The following is a 19,376-nucleotide window of genomic DNA, read 5'->3' as shown; positions in this document are numbered from 1 at the left end:
CGAGACACTAGGTTTGTTTGAATTCACGAGACATATGGTTTGGGTGAATTCACAAGACACATGGTTTGGTTGAATTCACGAGACACACGGTTTGGGTGAATTCACGAGACACACGGTTTGTTTGAATTCACGAGACACGTGGTTTGTTTGAATTCACGAGACACACCGATGTTTAATGTGGCTAAATTTTATAATGTCCTAACAATGTATGATATGCTGGCTACAAACTCTGTTTCAAAATATTTTACAGCTAAATTATTGGGCCATGATTTTTTTCATCAATTATAAAAGTTTTATATGATGTTTCAACCATGTTTCAAATCAAATTCTGAACATTTAATCAGTTTTAACAAAATATGTTATAAGAACCTTTCCTTTTTACTCTAGGACCAATTTCGAGATCAATTTGATCACATGATTAAGAAACGAGATGCAACCAAAGCAAGGATCCAAGAGCTTAAGGAAAACAAACTTAACAATGAACTAGAATTTACCAAGGTAAATATCTTAAAGAATTTAAACAGATCACCAACACATATTGAGAATGCAGGATACACTTTATTGGTTGACCAGTTTCGACCAGGGGGCGGTCGTCATCAGAAGGTAAATATCTGATATATACAGTAACATGCATGTTTTAGTGAGAAAGGTTAAAGACTAAGATTTTAAGTCTTACCCTATAATTTACCTTGTCAAAGTTGAAAAAATTGCCACCTCTCAGTCAAAATGAGAAACAATGAGGCAAGTATTGATTGATATAACCACCCAAGTGCGACCGTGAAGTGGTCGTCTCGTGTATGTTGATGACAATTAACACAGCATTTTCAATTTGTACTGATGATAAAAAGTGCATGTGGTCAGCTGATTAGAATGATAGATTAATTATGAGAATGATGGCCATTACAAATATTTTAAAGCACATGATTGTATTGTTTCTTACTCTCATTATCAACCACTTGTTTCATTACGATGACTAGCTTTATACATGTATCAGATTTATGTGAGGAGCGATCAGGCACTCCTTGCTGACAATAACTGCAGCAGATGCAGAGAAAACAGAATGTCAGTGAACATCAACCTTAACATGCATGTAGGAAACCATCTACTGTCAAATGTGTGGTGCATTACCCAAACTATAGTGAAGATTTATAAAATCATTTCAATGCATGGAAGTTATCAATATATCAATGGATAGTTTGAATGTCTGAATGTTATTTCATTAAATCTCTCACTCCATATTAAATCTGCAAAAAATTCAAGATAGGCATGATTTATCATTCTACTGTGTTACAGAGACAACAGCTTCCTAGGTATAGTGCTGTATATACAGATCAGCAGGATGCATGGCCGTCTCCGCCGCAAGGCACGATAACTGAAAAAATAAGCTCCGCCATAATATATGCAAAAGAATGTATGTCTCAGCTTGATGATGGATTCAGTAAAGTTCTACAACTAGTAGTTTAAGAAAAACGTCATACATAAGCTTGTGAAGGGCGTATTATGTAACATTTCCATAACAACTTTGATTTGAGGAGAAGACTTAAAAAGAATTTTGTTTTATTGAATTTTTTTTCAGGTCCAGGAGCAGTTGGAGATTCTTAATGGCAAAATGCAGGAGCAACTCAAGAAGCAAGCTGTAAAACAAAAAGCTGCCAATGAGGTCAAGGTCAGACGAGCTGAGAAGGTCGCAATTAAGGTACAGTACAATGTAGTGCTTTTCATATCTTGTGACTATTTAGGCCACATCAAATCGATTCTCTGGTTCTCAGACAATTGTTTTTAAAAAAATGGGTAGGTAGGTAGGGGGTTTAGTTTTTCAGTTTATCTCCATGTCACAAATGGGTAGGGATTTTTTGTCCGTGGTTTTTAGCTCTTCTGAGCCGAAGGCTCAAAGAGCTAATGCTATGGCCATTTGTGCGGTGTGCGTAAACTTTTTAGAAAAAGGGCTATAACTCAAGAACATTTGGTTAATTTTTTTCAAATTTGTTACAGGGTATCATTGGCCCAAGGGCTTTCATACATACTAAATAGAGGGATGTGACCCTTTAACAAGGGGAGATAATCAGGAAAATACAAACAAAAGTAGTGGTTGCTAAAAAATCTTCTTCTCAAGAACCACTGGGCAGATTATCACCAAACTAACACATAAGGATGAGGATATGTTGTAGATTAAAAATTGTTCAAGGCATTACCCTGGGGCAAAGGGCGTGGTCTCAAGGTCACTTCAAAGTTGACCTAAATTTATATTTTCTTAAATCTTTCTTAAATCTTTGATATTTTAGTCATTATAAGGACTAGGATCATCAAATTTTGACAGTTGATGCATCTTAAGACCTTGTCTCAGAAGTAGGTCACGGTGACATACATTTTGAATTTTGCAGGTAATTATTGTAAAATTAATTTTGATGCATATCTTGGACACTTTGAAGCCTATGATCATCAAAACTTGTCAGTTGGTGGATCATGGGACCTTGAAATGCGTCAACTGAAAAATAAGTCACCGTGACCTACTTTCTGAATTTTATGGCTTATCATTTAATATAGATATATTTTAAGTTGTTATTTCAAATACCGAGAGGTTTAGAATCATCAAATCTTATAAGTTGATGCATCTTGAGGCCTTGAAACATATTTATAAAAAAGTAGGTCACAGTGACCTACTTTTTGAATTTTGCAGATATTCAAATTTCACATTTTCAATTATAGATGCATATTTTGGGCACTGTAAAACCTAGGATCATCAAACTTTGTCAGTTGATGCGTCTTCAGTCTTCAGTTTGTGTCGACCAAAAAGTAGGTCACCGTGACCTACTTTTGGTATTTGACAGCTAAATTACTATATTTCAGACACTATTTGACTTACAATCATCAAACTTTGTCAGTTGATGCATCTTGAGTCTTCGGAGTGTATCGACCAAAAAGTAGGTCACTGTGACCTACTTTTGGCATTTGACAGTTATATTTATATATTTCAGTCACTAATTGACCTACAATCATCAAACTTTGACAGTTGATGCATCTTAAGTCTACGGAGTGTGTCGACCAAAAAGTAGGTCACCTTGACCTACTTTTGGAATTTGACGGCTATATTTATATATTTCAGATACTATTTGACCTACAGTCATCAAACTTTGTCAGTTGATGGGTCTTGCATGTTCGAAGGGTTTCGACCAAAAAGTAGGTCACCTTGACCTACTTTTGGAATTGGACGGCTATATTTATATATTTCAGATACTATTTGACCTACAGTCATCAAACTTTGTCAGTTGATGGGTCTTACATGTTCGGAGTTCGCTGACCAAAAAGTAGGTCACCATGACCTACGATTGGAATTTGACAGCTATATTTCAATATTCAGATACTAATTGGCTTAAAATCATCAAACTTTGTCAGTTGATATTTCTTGGATTCTCAAAATGTGTAAACCAAAAAATAGGTCACATTGACCTACTTTTTTTGAATTCTTAGGATTTAACTAAAGATTTAGAATACTAAGAGGCTAAGAATAGAAATGGTGGGGTTGTACAATTTATCAGAAGAGCGATTCTAGGCCCTTGGGCCTCTTGTTTTTAGCTCACCTGAACCGAAGGTTCAAGTGAGCTATTCTGATCACATTTTGTCCGGCGTCCGTCTGTCTGTCTGTCCGTCTGTCTGTCCGTCTGTCTGTAAACTTTTCACATTTTCGACTTCTCCAGAACCACTGGGCCAATTTCAACCTAACTTGGCCAAAAGCATCCTTGGGTGAAGGGCTTTCAAGTTTGTTCAAATGAAGGGCCATGTCCCTTTCAAAGGGGAGATAATCACAAAAATGCAAAAATAGGGTGGGGTCATTTAAAAATCTTCCTCTCAAGAACCACTGGGCCAGAAGAGCTGAAATTCACCTGAAAGCTTCCTGACATATTGCAGATTCAAGTTTGTTCAAATCATGGCCCCCGATGGTAGGATGGGGCCACAAGGGGGGATCAAAGTTTTACATACAAATATATAAGGAAAAACTTTAAAAATCTTCTTCTCAAAAACCACTAAGCCAGAAAAGCTGAGATTTACATGAAAGCTTCCTGACATAATGCAGATTCAAGTTTGTTCAAATCATGGGCCCCTGGGGTTGGATGGGGCCACAATAGGGGATCAAAGTTTTACATACAAATATATAGGAAAAATCTTTAAAAATCTTCTTCTCAAGAACCACTAAGCCAGAAAAGCTGATTTTTACATGAAAACTTTCTGACATAGTGCAAATTCAAGTTTGTTCAAATCATGGCCCCCGGGGGTTGGATGGGGCCACAATAGGGGATCAAAGTTTTACATACAAATATATAGGAAAAATGTTTAAAAATCTTCTTCTCAAGAACCACTAAGCCAGAAAAGCTGATTTTTACATGAAAGCTTCCTGACATAATGCAGATTCAAGTTTGTTCAAATCATGGGCCCCTGGGGTTGGATGGGGCCACAATAGGGGATCAAAGTTTTACATACAAATATATAGGAAAAATCTTTAAAAATCTTCTTCTCAAGAACCACTGAGTCAGAAAAGCTGATTTTTACATGAAAACTTTCTGACATAGTGCAGATTCAAGTTTGTTCAAATCATGGCCCCCGGGGATAGGATGGGGCCCCAAGGGGGGATCAAAGTTTTGCACACAAATATATAGGGAAAAACTTTAAAAATCTTCTTCTCAAGAACCACTAAGCCAGAAAAGCTGAGATTTACATGAAAGCTTCCTGACATAATGCAGATTCAAGTTTGTTCAAATCATGGCCCCCGGGGGTTGGATGGGGCCACAATAGGGGATCAAAGTTTTACATACAAATATATAGGAAAAATGTTTAAAAATCTTCTTCTCAAGAACCACTAAGCCAGAAAAGCTGATTTTTACATGAAAACTTTCTGACATAGTGCAGATTTAAGTTTGTTCAAATCATGGCCCCCGGGGGTAGGATGGGGCCACAATAGGGGATCAAAGTTTTACATACAAATATATAGGAAAAAACTTTAAAAATCTTCTTCTCAAGAACCACTAAGCCAGAAAAGCTGAGATTTACATGAAAGCTTCCTGACATAATGCAGATTCAAGTTTGTTCAAATCATGGGCTCCGGGGGTTGGATGGGGCCACACTAGGGGATCAAAGTTTTACATACAAATATATAGGAAAAATCTTCTTCTCAAGAACCACAAAGCCAGAAAAGCTGATTTTTACATGAAAACTTTTTGACATAGTGCAGATTCAAGTTTGTTCAAATCAAGACCCCTGGGAGTAGGATGAGGCCACAAGGGGGATCAAAGTTTTACATACAAATATATAGTTAAAATCTTTTTCGGTGTCTGAGAACCAGAGAATCGATTTGATGTGGCCTTAGCATATACTTGTAATAACTGATATACAGTAAAACAAGGTTGTAGCGAACCCCAGGGCCAGCGAAAAACAGTTTGTTATAATCTAACTTCATTATACAGTAAAACACAGTTATAGTGAACCTCCAGGGCCACCGGAAAACAGTTTGTTATAATCTAACTTCATTATACAGTAAAACACAGTTATAGTGAACCCCCGGGGCCACCAGAAAACAGTTCGCTATAATCTAACTTCGTTATATCCAATAAAAGTTATTTTCCTCTCATAAGGGAATAAATATCACTTCACAATAAGAGTGAATTCGTGATAAGTGGGTTTTACTGTACTCATCCACTAGGGGTGTGTATTGCTCAAGATTTTCCGATACGATATGATACAATATTTTCTGATGCGATATCCGTAGTTAAGCATTTTCTGAAGTAAAATATCAAAATAAAAAAAAATGAAGTGGTTTAATATCTTTTATTTCATAAGAAAACAAAACAATGACAATTAAAGTCTGAGGAATCTCTGATGTGTCACAATGTAAAAGCGGGGATTAAAGTCTGAGCAATCTCTGATGTGTCACAATGTAAAAGCGGGTATTAAAGTCTGAGGAATCTCCGATGTGTCACAATGTAAAAGTGGGGATTAATTTTTAATCAACTTACAAATTGATTAATTTTTAGTGTTGAGTGTGTTAACGCTATGCAATGGCAACTCCACCTCTGATTATTTAACCCATTTTCTCTTTTAACTATGAAAGCTCCAGTTTTAATTTTTGTTGAGATCGTAGATAGCAACGTATGGAACATAATTACGAAAAAAATTTCTCTTAAAAACTTGTGTTTTAAGTGAAATTTTAGTTTAAATTTTATTCATTGTGTTTACTGATGCGTGACTTTTCATGAGACTTTTAGTTGTACGAATTATCTTCTTCTGTGTTGACTTTTATTGAAGAGTCGTTCCATGACTTTTCGTCTACGTGGCTTTTCCGTGTACAAATTGTTTTTTTGGTGGTGAGATATTTAGTTAGGAGTTGCTCATGAAATGTCGTATTTTATATTTTAGTTGTACGAGGTGTTTTGTAAGGGTGTGTTGAGCGTAGTTAGCGCCGTGTGGATTTTATTGCAAATTAAGTTTTTTTTAGATTACGGCATATATTTCAACTGTGGTGATCAGACAATGAACCCTTTCAATGTTTCATGTCGTTACGTACCCAGATGGGTTTTGAACTTGGGCTCACTGGTAAGCAGTCAGCCTATACAGGTGTGGTACAAAGGCAGGTCACAGTATTAAACGGAAAATCAAGATAGTCACTGGATTTTCCAACACCTTTTATCACTGTCCACAAAATGGAGTGCATACTCGTAATTTAGTTTCACTACAAATCGATGATCAAACTTAAAGCAGTGCAATACCAGTGAGAATAACGCATTGTCCTGCTATACATCGTTACCGTTTCTTGACATCTGAACATTTAACACATTCGAAAGTTGTGCCCATTATACGAGAGACTCGGATAATCCATCCTTTAAAGTTATATACTTTGAATTGTAGATCAGTCAAGCACAAGGCTCTTTCAGTTTCTGATCTTATAATTTCGAACAATATAGATCTTACTGCATTAACTGAAACATGGTTGGGAACCGACATAGATAGCATTGTGCTAGGTGATCTGGTACCAGAGGGTTATGACATGTTTAACATTCCTAGGAAGATACGAGATGGAGGTTTCGCCCTGATATACAATGTATAAGACTATTAGTGTGAGATTATTAACATCTGACTTGACTTTTACACAATTCGAACACCTAGAATGTGTTATAATGTCTCAAAACATGAAACTGCGCCTCTGTATCATCTATCGTTCACCCCCGTCGAAATCCAACAAGTTGTGTGTGTCCACTTTCTTTGAGGAATGGTCGCAGTACTTGTCCCTTCATGCTTTGTCATCTGAAGAGATTATTATCACAGGTGATCTCAACTTTCATCTGGATGTACAACAAGATACAAACTCACAAAGGTTTATACAGTCATTACATGAACATGGCTTGAAACAACTAGTTGATCAACCAACCCATGTCCGAGGGCATATTCTCGATGTAGTTGTCACTCGCGAAATAGTCTTCTTCTACAGGCAAACCCAATCGTTGATGATCAGTATATCTGTGATTTTAAAGGTATTGCGTCCTGTGATCATAGAGGTATAACATCGCTGATTAACTCAACTAAACCACTGAAACAACAGAAAACCGTATCGATCAGAAAATACCGGAATATTAATGTTGGTGATTTTGAGAAAGACATAGCATCCGCACTAAAGGTGACAAGCGAACTTGGTTTAGATGGTATTGTTGACTTGTATCATGAGGGTGTAAAAGCGATCATCGAAAAACATGCACCGATTCAAACCAAAACAATAACAATTCGACCAAACACAAAGTGGTATTCTGAAGAGTTACATACGTCTAAAAGGGAGAAAAGAAAGGCGGAACGAGTTTGGAGGCGTACCAACTTAGAAATCAATCGCCAAATCTACCGTGAAAAGTGTCTCCTAAATAGTAAATTACTTTTCCGCAGCAAACAAGACTACTATTCAACCAGGATATTGGAATGTGGTAATGATACCAAAAGACTTTTCAAACTCACAGGCAAGCTCCTTGGTAACAACACTGATGTTATTTTACCGACATCTGATAATGATTGGGATCTAGCTAATAGATTTGGGAACTATTTTCTCGGAAAAATCCAGACTATCAGAGAAACTATACAAGTCCAAAATAGTGAAACAGAAACAAGCTCAAATACTCTATGGGCTGATGTAAAGTACTCAGGCGTTCCGTTAACTCAGTTTTATCCAGCATCTTGTGATGAAATTCGGAAGTCGATAATGAAATCTCCGTCTAAGTCCTGCGATCTCGATCCTCTGCCAACTCGCATGTTAAAACAAAGTATCGACGAGTTTGTACCAATTATAACAGCTATGGTCAACAAATCTCTCAGTGAGGCGTTCGTTCCAGGAAGTTTTAAGCAGGCAACAGTAAGACCACTACTTAAGAAACCCGAACTAGATAAGGAAAATTTAAAGAACTATCGCCCGGTATCGAATCTCTCATTCGTATCTAAGATTACGGAGCAGTCAACGAAATTAAGGGGAAATACTCGCTTAATGCGAGTTGAAAATTGACATAGCGAGTGAAAAATCACAAGTGATCGCAGCTTTTTGCGAGTAAAAAAAAAAACAATCTTTTTTCCAGATATCCTTGGTTTATTGGCTGTACTTTGAAGTTTACAATAATTTTGTCTTGTGCATAGAAATGCTTTACAGAATGAATATACAAGTATTGAAAAAGTAAACGTTGATCGAATAAATAACTAAGGCCAAGGTCATCTCAGTCAGTGATGTCGAAGATGGCCTACTTCATGCATACTTTGGGTGTCTCAGAGACGTCTGATTTAAATAGCAAGCATGTTGATCTCGTCCGTGTTTACATGAAACAACACATTAAAGTGTTAGTGTCATGCTTCACGCAGTGTCCTTCTGTAGTCTATAGTCAAACACTTAGAGTTCGCGATTTTTTTAAAATTAGAATTTTTTAGATGAAATTTCCAAACATTTTGAAGATATAGTTAGAATTGACGCAGTCTTCAAGATTTCAAATCACATGATGTTGTAAATAGGTGGTAGATCTCTGGACAGCGAGTTCGCCGCACATGTGTACCCTATGAACGTAATCATGCACCAATGATACATTTATGTTGTCTGATAACTCATTAAAATATAAATGAAAGAATTCTCAATATTATTTTTATTATTGCACTTTAAAGAAGATTTTAAAAAAAAGTTCCCTATATTTTGATATAGATACATGCTTGTTTTCTTAAATTCCTTTAAAATAGCAATCGATTGCAAAATGCTAGTAAAAGCTCAATTTTGCTAGTTGGAAATTAATCCACAAGCTAAAATTTGCTAGTAGTGAGAAAAGTTAATTTCGATCCCTGCGGAGAAAGTAGTGTCATCAAGAATTGAACACCATTTGAATACGAACAATCTAATGGACAGAAAACAATCTGCTTATCGTTCTTGTCATTCAACGGAAACGGCTATGTTGAAAGTCCATCATGACGTGGTGAAGGCACTTGACAATAACTGTTGTTGCATTCTTGTAATGTTAGATCTGTCAGCCGCCTTCGATGTGATCGATCATCAGATACTTTTTCAACGTCTCGAATTTAGTTATGGAATAACTAGCTCTGCTTTGTCTTGGATACAATCATATCTGAGTGACAGATGTCAGCATGTAGTGGTTGGTTCCGAACTGTCTGAATCCCAGGAAATTACGATTGGAGTTCCGCAAGGTTCTGTGTTAGGGCCTCGGCTCTATTGTTTGTTCTGCAAACCGATAGGACAAATATGTGATCTTCATGACATGGACTATCACTGCTATGCTGATGACAGCCAGATCTATATTGTAGTCGAACCACGTCAAAACTGGGATGATGTTTCGAATAGGTTAACACAGTGTCTCTCAGATATCCGTAAATGGATGTGTACTAACCTGCTAAAACTAAATCAAGACAAAACAGAATTAATGGTGTTTGTCCCAAAACGAAGCAAATACGATAACAATAATTTCAACATAACTTTCGATGGAAACATCATTTGTGATACTGAAAGTGTGAAAAATCTCGGAATGTATCTCGACAAATCCCTTACAATGGAAAAACAATGCAGTTCTGTTGCAAGATCATGTTACATGCATCTACGTCGGATAGGCAGCATTCAACCGTTTATAACTGATGATGCTTGTAAAATTCTAGTGAATTCTCTCGTTACATCGAGGCTGGACTATGGTAACGCTTTATTGTATGGAATCAACAAACAATTCACAAACAAACTCCAGCGAATTCAAAACACCGCTGCAAGGATAATTACAAGGACTAGAAAACACGATCATATCACACCTGTTCTGATCAATCTTCATTGGCTTCCCGTTGATTATCGTATTCAGTACAAAATTTTCCTTTATGTGTTTAAAAGTCTCCACAACCTGGCTCCAGGATATCTAACGGAACTCATTATTCCATACAACCTGACAAGAGCCCTGCGTTCAGAAACCGCAAATCTATTAACTGTACCATCAGTCAGAACTAAGACCTACGGTGAACGCAGATTCGACAAGGCTGCATCCACACTCTGGAACAATCTGCCTAGCCAGCTCAGAAACGCCAAAAATCTTGAATGTTTTAAATGTCTGTTAAAAACTCATCTTTTCTGTCAATCCTATAACCTTTAAATAGCTATGTACTGTTGAATTTAATGAATTTTGGGCACATTTGTGTTTTAGATTCCTTTGAGTGGTTTTACTTGTTTGTTTTTCATATATTTAGGACGTTGTATGCTTGCATCATATTTTATACTTTAAATTGTCTTGATTTGTACTTTTTATCCATTATGACATAATGTTGCTTTCATGCTTATATGTGTAAGGATTATTCATTGTGTATTCTATGGTTTTTCTTTTAATTATCAATTGTAAATTTTAGTATGTTGTACAGCGCTTTAGAGTATTTTTAGATAAGTCGCTATATAAGTGTACTTTTATTATTATTATATTATTATTATTAAAGTCTGAGGAATCTCCAATGTCACAATGTAAAAGTGGGGATTAAAGTCTGAGGAATCTCTGATGTGTCACAGTGTAAAAGCGGGTATTAAAGTCTGAGGAATTGTGTTCCTGTTAGAAGCCATTTTTGAATTATGAACTTCGATCCCGACTATTAAAAGGGCTATTTTTAAACCCAACATTATATCGTATCGTATTGTTGAAACACCGTATCGTATATCGCTGGTCAGACGTATACCGGTACATTTCGATATATCGATTCACCCCTATCATCCACCCCCTCCCCCCGAGAAAGAAATTAGATCGATTTACGAATGATGTTCGTCAATTATATTGTGCTTTTCTAGGGTACATGACATTTTTGATGTGTATTTCAATGGATGGTTTGAAGATATCTTTTTCAATTTATCAGATTGCAGACAGTATAGTGTAGACTATATTTGAGTTTCAAATGGCAAATAAAAAACTCCCATGTTGATTGAATTGATTTGATTTAGATAAAGTAAAGCTCACCAGCAATATGACTATAACTAGATTAATATTAAGGGAAGATGTGTACATTATAAATTGTTTTCTGTGACAGGACAAAATCAAACTGGCTATTAGTCAGTGTGAAGAAGAAGGACAGAAACTCAGTCAGAAGATCGTTCAGTCCCCTGAAAAAGTCAAAGTGGAACAAGAGATGATGAAACAGCATCTGCTGGAGCTTCGAGGAAGTCTGGAGAAGAAACGGCAACAGTTGGAGGCCAAGGGGCAACAAGTGGAGGAATTCAAAGTATCCATTGCAAACAGCGAGAGGGCTACCAAACTGATACATACTATAAAAGTTGACATGGACTTGACAGAGTAAGTCAGAGGAACATTTCTCTCATTTGTCCACCATGCAGTGCTGCATTTTGAGGTATCACAATCATATTGTCAATCTTTTTCCCACAATATATAAAAGGAAATCATATTGTAAAGGTGTTCAGTCTCTGCCTGGCCTAGCTCTGAGTCATTGTGTAAACTGGGTAAAGATGGGAGCGAATGTCCATAATGTGCACATACAATGATTCTGAACACATGTGACTACAAAGATGAACATCAGGCAGGAAAGAAAGTTACAGGGAAACAAAGCACGGTTTTACACCCCTCCCCCTCTATTCACTGATATAGTAAAAGAATTTATAAATACTGAATTATGAATGCTGAAGATGAAGTTTGAGAAATCGTTTGTAGAGCAAAGGCCAATGAGATAACAGCTTACAGAGAGAAGACGATGGACAAAAAAGACTCCCTGAGAGATTTCAAGAAGAAGATCGAGATTGTAGAGGAAAACATAGCCAACAAGCAGGAGAAATTGTACAAACTGTCACTACAGCAACAGAATAAAACCAAGGGCATGCAACGAACCTTAGAACAAGTTCAGGAGTAAGTCTAGAAATCTGAAAATTGGGGGAAAAGGTGCACAATATTTCCATATTTAAAAGATATTTAGTGTTTAAAACGACTTTACTTTGATAGTGTCTATGATTCATGTAATACTTGCAAATGCATATGCTTTTCATTCAGTAGAGATTTCAAATCATTTTTAAATCTATGCAGATTTCTTTTGAAATTTTTTATTAAATATTTTGTTCCAGGGAACGGTCTATCATGATACAACAATTCGGTGAACGGGAGAAGGTCTTGCAGGAGTTGGAGGAACAGCGACAGCATTGTCTGACTGTTCTTCAGGAAAAACAGCGTGCACATGCAGAGAAAGTCAACGGCATTATGGGAATTTACTCAGAAATGGTTGGGACAGTAAGTTTACAGAGCTCAGAACATATTTTTCAAGGTTTTCTACAGGATTGACTTTTACTCTATTTGGGGCTTAAGAATTTCCTGGGTTATTGTTCATTATAGATCATCGTAGTGTAATGTTTACACTCAATCTGAACAAATGATTACGAGAATGTAGATTTTATGATCTGTTTTGAATTTTCTGTATGGAGTATTTTACTTTTGCAGGTGGACAAACATCACACTAAAATTGGTCAAGGATGGAACAAAGTCAGAGAGGCCTTTAACGAGTAAAGACGTCAACAAACGCAGATCTGTCGTGACGTGTAGCTCTAAACTGACAGATTTTTATGGCTTTTCAGTTATCTTTTTCATTTTCATTTATCTAACTGTATCTGTACAGGACTACAGCATTGTGTAGCGGTATATTACACTTGTTTATGTTATAAAACAAGACTTTAGCATTGTATAGTTGTATAACTTGAGTGTAAACAAACCAGGACTTTAGCATTGTGTTGCGGTATATTACACTTGTTCATGTTATAAAACAAGACTTTAGCATTGTATAGTTGTATAACTTGAGTGTAAACAAACCAGGACTTTAGCATTGTGTAGCGGTATATTACACTTGCTCATGTTATAAAACAAGACTTTAGCATTGTGTAGCGGTATATTACACTTGTTCATGTTATAAAACAAGACTTTAGCATTGTGTAGCGGTATATTACACTTGTTCATGTTATAAAACAAGACTTTAGCATTGTGTAGCGGTATATTACACTTGTTCATGTTATAAAACAAGACTTTAGCATTGTGTAGCGGTATATTACACTTGTTCATGTTATAAAACATAACTTCAGCATTGTATAGTTGTATAACTTGAGTGTAAACAAACCAGGACTTTAGCATTGTGTAGCGGTATAGCTTGAGTGTTTTTCAATTGACCGACTTCATATTCAATATATGCAAGTGAATACTATGATACTCTATTGTACAATTACCAATTCATTCCTGGTGTGAACAGTGTGTGCTAAATGCAAAATAAGATTTTTGCAGTGTCATAATATTACATTTGTCAAGGGTAAAATAATAATGTTGTATAAAGATTTTCCGGAGTTCAGATTGACTCCAAACGCAGATAAAGATGATAAAGCTGTTTATTTAATCAAACGCAGATAAAGATGATAAAGCTGTTTATTTAATCATGGAATCGTGAGCGTGATAAACGTGGTAATCTACAAATATAATGAATTCAACTCACATTAGCTGCAATAATGTAGCCCTCTCTGATTTTTTTTTTTTTTTTTTTTTTGGGAGAGGGCTACAACTCCTTAGGATCTCCGTAATGGTGCAAATGCGGGAGTGATTCACTCCCGCAACATTTGCGCTCATTCTAAACATTTCCTGACTTTCTTTACGTAAATAAAATGATATTCTATGTTTCTTAGTCAATATATAAATTTACAACCTGCAACTTTAGATTTGTGAGGCTCTATTCTACCGTTTTCAACAATTTCGATAAATTCCAATTTCTCGATTCATATTTGTGCGCCATGTTTGATGTACTGAAGTTTCAACTTCCGGTTGTCAAGTCATTTGCATATGCCATATAAGGTAGTATTTACATCAATGGACAAGTATGGAGGCGAAAGCTATTTCGTCGGTATTGAAAAGGTTTGAATTTAATATCAAGTTAAAAACCGAACAGCAGAGTGTAAATTCTTTCTGCAACAATATGATTTTCCTTTCTATGTCGAAGTGGCTCGAGTAACTACATTTTCGCGCTGATTGTCAATGTTTAGGCTTTTCATTAGATCCACCTACGAGATCTCGCGATAACAAGCATGGCGGAGCAGATGAAGAATTTTGCGCTGTACATTATATTTAATGAAAAACACCTTTATTAGACATGCCTGAGCACAAAGTTGGTACTCCTTTTGGTGTAAACAACATTTGGGACTAATACACAGAGTTTATTATCGGTTATTCATAAAATTATTTTGCACCATTACGGAGATCCTATGGAATTGTAGCCCTATCCCGAAAACGTCAGAATTAAAAAAAATTGGATAGGGCTACATTATTGCAGCTAAACTCACATATGTCCAACCGCGCAAAGTCTTAACGTGGAAATAATTTTACTAAATAAAATTATTTTTGTTAAATTGATTTATAAAATAGTTTTGATTTAAAATAGTCTTAATACCATGCAAGACAGCTTTATAGGAAATCCAGAAGATTTCTGAACTAATTATAGTCGATGAACAAACTCTATAAAGCTATCTTTATGAAGTAGGTTCATAATTGGTGAACCTACTTTTGTTCAGGTCCGTCTCTTGAGGTGTCGGGATTTCTAATGATAAAAACGGGTGCGTGATGTTAAAGTTAGCGCTAGACATGCGCACTCACCCACAGAACTAGAAAAACAAGTCTAACACACCCTTACTCCCCCGGGCATTCCAATAATAGTAACCACTATCAAAGGGAATTAACTCTCACACAATGAATGAATGAAAGAAAGAATGAATGAACGTAAATCAATTTGTCAATAAAACAAATTAAACATCAGTTATGATAATGACTGATTTACATCCCGTGACCCATCTATATACTGTTTTGGTTTGACAGCAGACAAAAAAATCTGGTAAACGTAAGAGTTGATAAATAAGTGCAATGATGATGTGTTGAGTTCACGAAATACTAAATCAAGCACACAAGAGAATATTGGGGTTCCTTTCCTTGAAAAGAAAATCAACATGTAAACATTTGTTGACAGTGGAAATATGTAGTTTCCATTTTGAATGTGAAATCATCCTTTATAAAACACATTTCGTGTAAAAACATGACATCAAATGGGTTTTTTGTAGAATGTTCAAAACATGTAATGATAAAACCCCCAGAAGATATAGGTATTTGCATCGTCACTAGCCACGGCTGAAATGTACGCTTCTCTCGAGGGAAGCGCACATTTCAGCCATGGATTGCGACGATGAAATACTTGAAAGTGCGTTTGAAAAACTAAATTGATCGGGATCGGGATGCGTATTGTTACGTTTTGGCGCCATTCCGCATTTACTCGGGAACATTACACAACAGGTATGGTGAAGCGCAAACTGAAGGAGATAGTTACGGGAGATGGTTCTGATAACGGTAAAAATATTTCAGATGTAGACTGTCATATGTATTCTTGGTTAATTATTGCTATTTTTCATTGGACGCTGTTACTTAGTCTCTAATCCGAGATTCCTCTGACTCTTACCCCCGCTTTTATATTGTGACTTGTGCGCACGTATCACAGGGTAATTAAGAATCGGAGGAATCTCGGATTACCCAGTCTCGTGGCGTTTTTGTGTAGGACCACAGGAGTTTGCAATTATTCATTGTGATTGTCATATCGCAGAAGTTGAATTGCACTTTCAGAATTTCTGTCTGCAAAGTGAAGCTGGGATCAGTCGGTGTAATTGACCTTTTTTTTTCTCTATAGGAATACTCACTTTCAGGGATTTTCCACACCATTTTGGGAATCGGGCCTGGGGCTTTAGAATTGGGAATTTTAACGGCATTTTGTCCAAATTGGGAGTTTTAGAAATTCAGTTTTACAACATATTTCTTAAAGTACGCTTTATTTCAAAGAAAAGATGAACAATTTCTCTTCATTCATGGATTTTTTTCTGATCTTAACATTCTCTTTTTCATTGCAATCAGGGTTAAATGACACTTTAAACTGTTTTCAATGGTTCATGGACTGACAGAACACCAGCTAGCTTTCAAATTTCCAAGTGACCCTAACTTCTAGTTCTCAGATGGTTCTTCAAAAATGTCAGGAAGAGAAAATAGACAGCATCTTCCCCATCTTGGCTAATAATATTGTGTATTCTACATGTGATTCTTTTCAATAAAAAAAAATCAATGGAATGTTAAAGTAAGGAAATTAGATTAAAGTTATTTAGATTTAATCATGGAGTTTCAATACATATTGTATTGCTCTGAAATTTAATTGACATAAACAGCCTAACCATATATAAATTATTTTTTAAATCATGATCTAGTTCATCATAAATCTCTCTGTGATGTTATCTATTCCAATACATGGGTGGGTATTTTTACTGCTGAACGCCGCCAATCACCAAAAATATTATGTATATGTTTAAATAAATCTCCAAAACGGACCATATGTGAATAATTCAACGTATTTAATTCATATTATGAACTTGTATCTATTTATAATATGATAGAATACTGTGAAGTTATGTACATCTCAGGGATTGACATTAACGGTTGTCCGATTGCCCGAGGCAAGTGAAAACCCAGTTCGGACAAGTGAAACTCAATACACGCTTGCCCAATGGGGCAAGTGATTTTTTTCAGTAGGAAATGTGATTATTATAATAATTGTGTTAAGGAGGGTCCTTAGTCCTGGATTTTTGGGGTTTAGGTAGCATTTTTTTGTTTGGAATCAATAAATTAACATTCAGAGTAATGAAAAAATGCAAATTAGTTAAGGATTTCCATATTAATTTTCATTACAGACACCACTGAAGTCATGTACCCCTATGCAGATTTTTATGAAATTCATTGGAAACAGTTATTTGTCTTTATTTTAAAATAAAAACCAACAAGAAAATTGTTTAATTGCATTTATTTATCAAGAAACATGTCAATAACTAAAACACATGTCATTTTCAATATGTTCATGAAGTTTTAGAATAATAAGTGCAGAATTATTGAATTAGCGTTATTCTCCAAAATGTTAAAAAACGAATAAATGTGGACACAATTTCCTTATAGCATGGTTTACATATCATTTTTTCTGTTTATATTAGTAGATGTACATCTATTATAGTTATTTATGAAAAAAAATCCATACCTTTCCTTAATCATTTCAAATTTATAGCTTCTAGAGTATGTATACCCCCATAAAAAACTGAAGTCTGGCACCATACAGCTGAGCTATTCAAAATCACTCGTGGATTAAAATTTTGTGTAATTTCACGAAAAGACACAGATAATGATTCCTTATCACCTTGGTAAAATGTTTGTGAAAAATAAGGAAAATCTATCGCATAATGGACTTGATCAATAATTTATTGAAAACGGAGTTATTGTCCTTGGATTGACTATTCAAATATAACTAAGACTTTTGAAATATTTTGAAATATTCTATGCCTGACAATTTAAAAAAAAAAAACTATTGAAAAAGACTCCAACAAAATTTATGTTAAAGTCATTAAATCATTGACTTTGCAAAATCTTATGACGTCACAGGAGTGTGGAACTACGTTAAGCTTGATGAATATCAAATATTTATAGAAAGTAAAGTTAAACTCCATATATTGTTGTTTTCTTTACCAAATTGTCAGATAGCAAAGGCCTATTCTAGTAGATCAAACCAATTGACAGGCTTATTAGAGTCTAAAATATTTCGGACAACTAAGTTTTTCATTCGGACAAGTAAAACTTTGAGTTTACTTGCCCATTGCCCAATGGGCAAGTAGGAAGAAAAATTTATGTCTATCCCTGCATCTGTATACTACCGCCGAACATCTGTATACTACTGCTGAATATCTATATATGTGCTTTATAGTATGATAAACACATGTCAAACACGACATGATCCTTGTAACAAATATCACAAATAATCCATGATGTTTTAGCAAAAAAATAACAAAAACAGTTTTAAAAAATTAACATGTTAAACTGAAACATGCTTTTAAAAATGTACGAATACAAATTAAATGACCTAAAGATGAAAATAAATTTATTACTAAAAAAAGAAAGAAAATCATATTTTTGTACCTTTTTTGAAATAAAAAAAAACAATTTAAAATCAAAGGACCAAACTAGAAAAAAAAAATCAACTGTTAAAAGAAGAGAGAAAACAATAGTTTATTTGTTTTTATTAATGAAAAAAATTATTTCAAACTAAAAGACTGACCATAAAATATGAAACAGAAAAACAAATTAATCTAAAGAGAAGAGAGATTAAAAACGTTAAAAAGTAATTTAAAGCCAAAGGACCGAAACTCACAAAGCATACATTCAATATCAAAGGTTCGATCATATACTTGCTTAGATAAGATATGTACAATGAGAGAGAGAGAAATAGCGAGTACTAAAACTACACTAAATTAATAACACGATCAAATTGTATTTTTAGCTCACCTGAACCGAAGGTTCAAGTGAGCTATTCTGATCACATTTTGTCCGGCGTCCGTCTGTCTGTCTGTCTGTAAACTTTTCACATTTTCGACTTCTTATCCAGAACCACTGGGCCAATTTCAACCTAACTTGGCCAAAAGCATCCTTGGGTGAAGGGCTTTCAAGTTTGTTCAAATGAAGGGCCATGTCCCTTTCAAAGGGGAGATAATCACAAAAATGCAAGAATAGGGTGGGGTCATTTAAAAATCTTCTTCTCAAGAACCACTGGGCCAGAAGAGCTGAAATTTACCTGAAAGCTTCCTGACATATTGCAGATTCAAGTTTGTTCAAATCATGGCCCCCGGTGGTAGGATGGGGCCACAAGGGGGGATCAAAGTTTTACATACAAATATATAGGGAAAATCTTTAAAAATCTTCTTCTCAAGAACCACTAAGCCAGAAAAGCTGAGATTTACATGAAAGCTTCCTGACATAATGCAGATTCAAGTT

At 35.4% G+C, this 19,376-nt stretch overlaps 2 protein-coding genes across 3 annotated transcripts in view; both read left to right on the top strand.

Moving 5' to 3' along the window:
• LOC125671126 (kinetochore protein Nuf2-like) overlaps positions 1-13,590 on the top strand; it is a 30,902-nt gene extending 17,312 nt beyond the window's left edge. Inside the window, exons 7-12 of one of the 2 annotated variants that reach the window (XM_048906607.2) lie at positions 388-498; positions 1,577-1,696; positions 11,548-11,810; positions 12,183-12,374; positions 12,587-12,749; positions 12,957-13,590. In XM_048906607.2, the coding sequence (XP_048762564.1) occupies positions 388-498; positions 1,577-1,696; positions 11,548-11,810; positions 12,183-12,374; positions 12,587-12,749; positions 12,957-13,022 (915 nt within the window). In that variant the 3' untranslated portion in view covers positions 13,023-13,590. Of the gene's footprint in view, positions 1-387; positions 604-1,576; positions 1,697-11,547; positions 11,811-12,182; positions 12,375-12,586; positions 12,750-12,956 lie in introns of both variants that reach the window. The other variant, XM_048906606.2, reaches the window with a different exon arrangement.
• A 1,266-nt stretch (positions 13,591-14,856) lies between these two features.
• The window catches only part of LOC125671125 (adenine DNA glycosylase-like), a 36,305-nt gene continuing 31,785 nt past the window's right edge, over positions 14,857-19,376 (top strand). Inside the window, exon 1 of the mRNA XM_048906605.2 lies at positions 14,857-15,878. Coding sequence (XP_048762562.2) covers positions 15,767-15,878 — 112 coding nt within the window. The 5' untranslated portion in view covers positions 14,857-15,766. The remainder of the gene's footprint in view (positions 15,879-19,376) is intronic.

The sequence above is a fragment of the Ostrea edulis genome, chromosome 4 (assembly GCF_947568905.1).
Source record: "Ostrea edulis chromosome 4, xbOstEdul1.1, whole genome shotgun sequence".
Taxonomy (NCBI): Eukaryota; Metazoa; Mollusca; class Bivalvia; order Ostreida; family Ostreidae; genus Ostrea; species Ostrea edulis.
The sequence above is the reverse complement of the archived record's forward strand: the minus strand, read 5'-3'. Positions and strand labels throughout refer to the sequence as shown.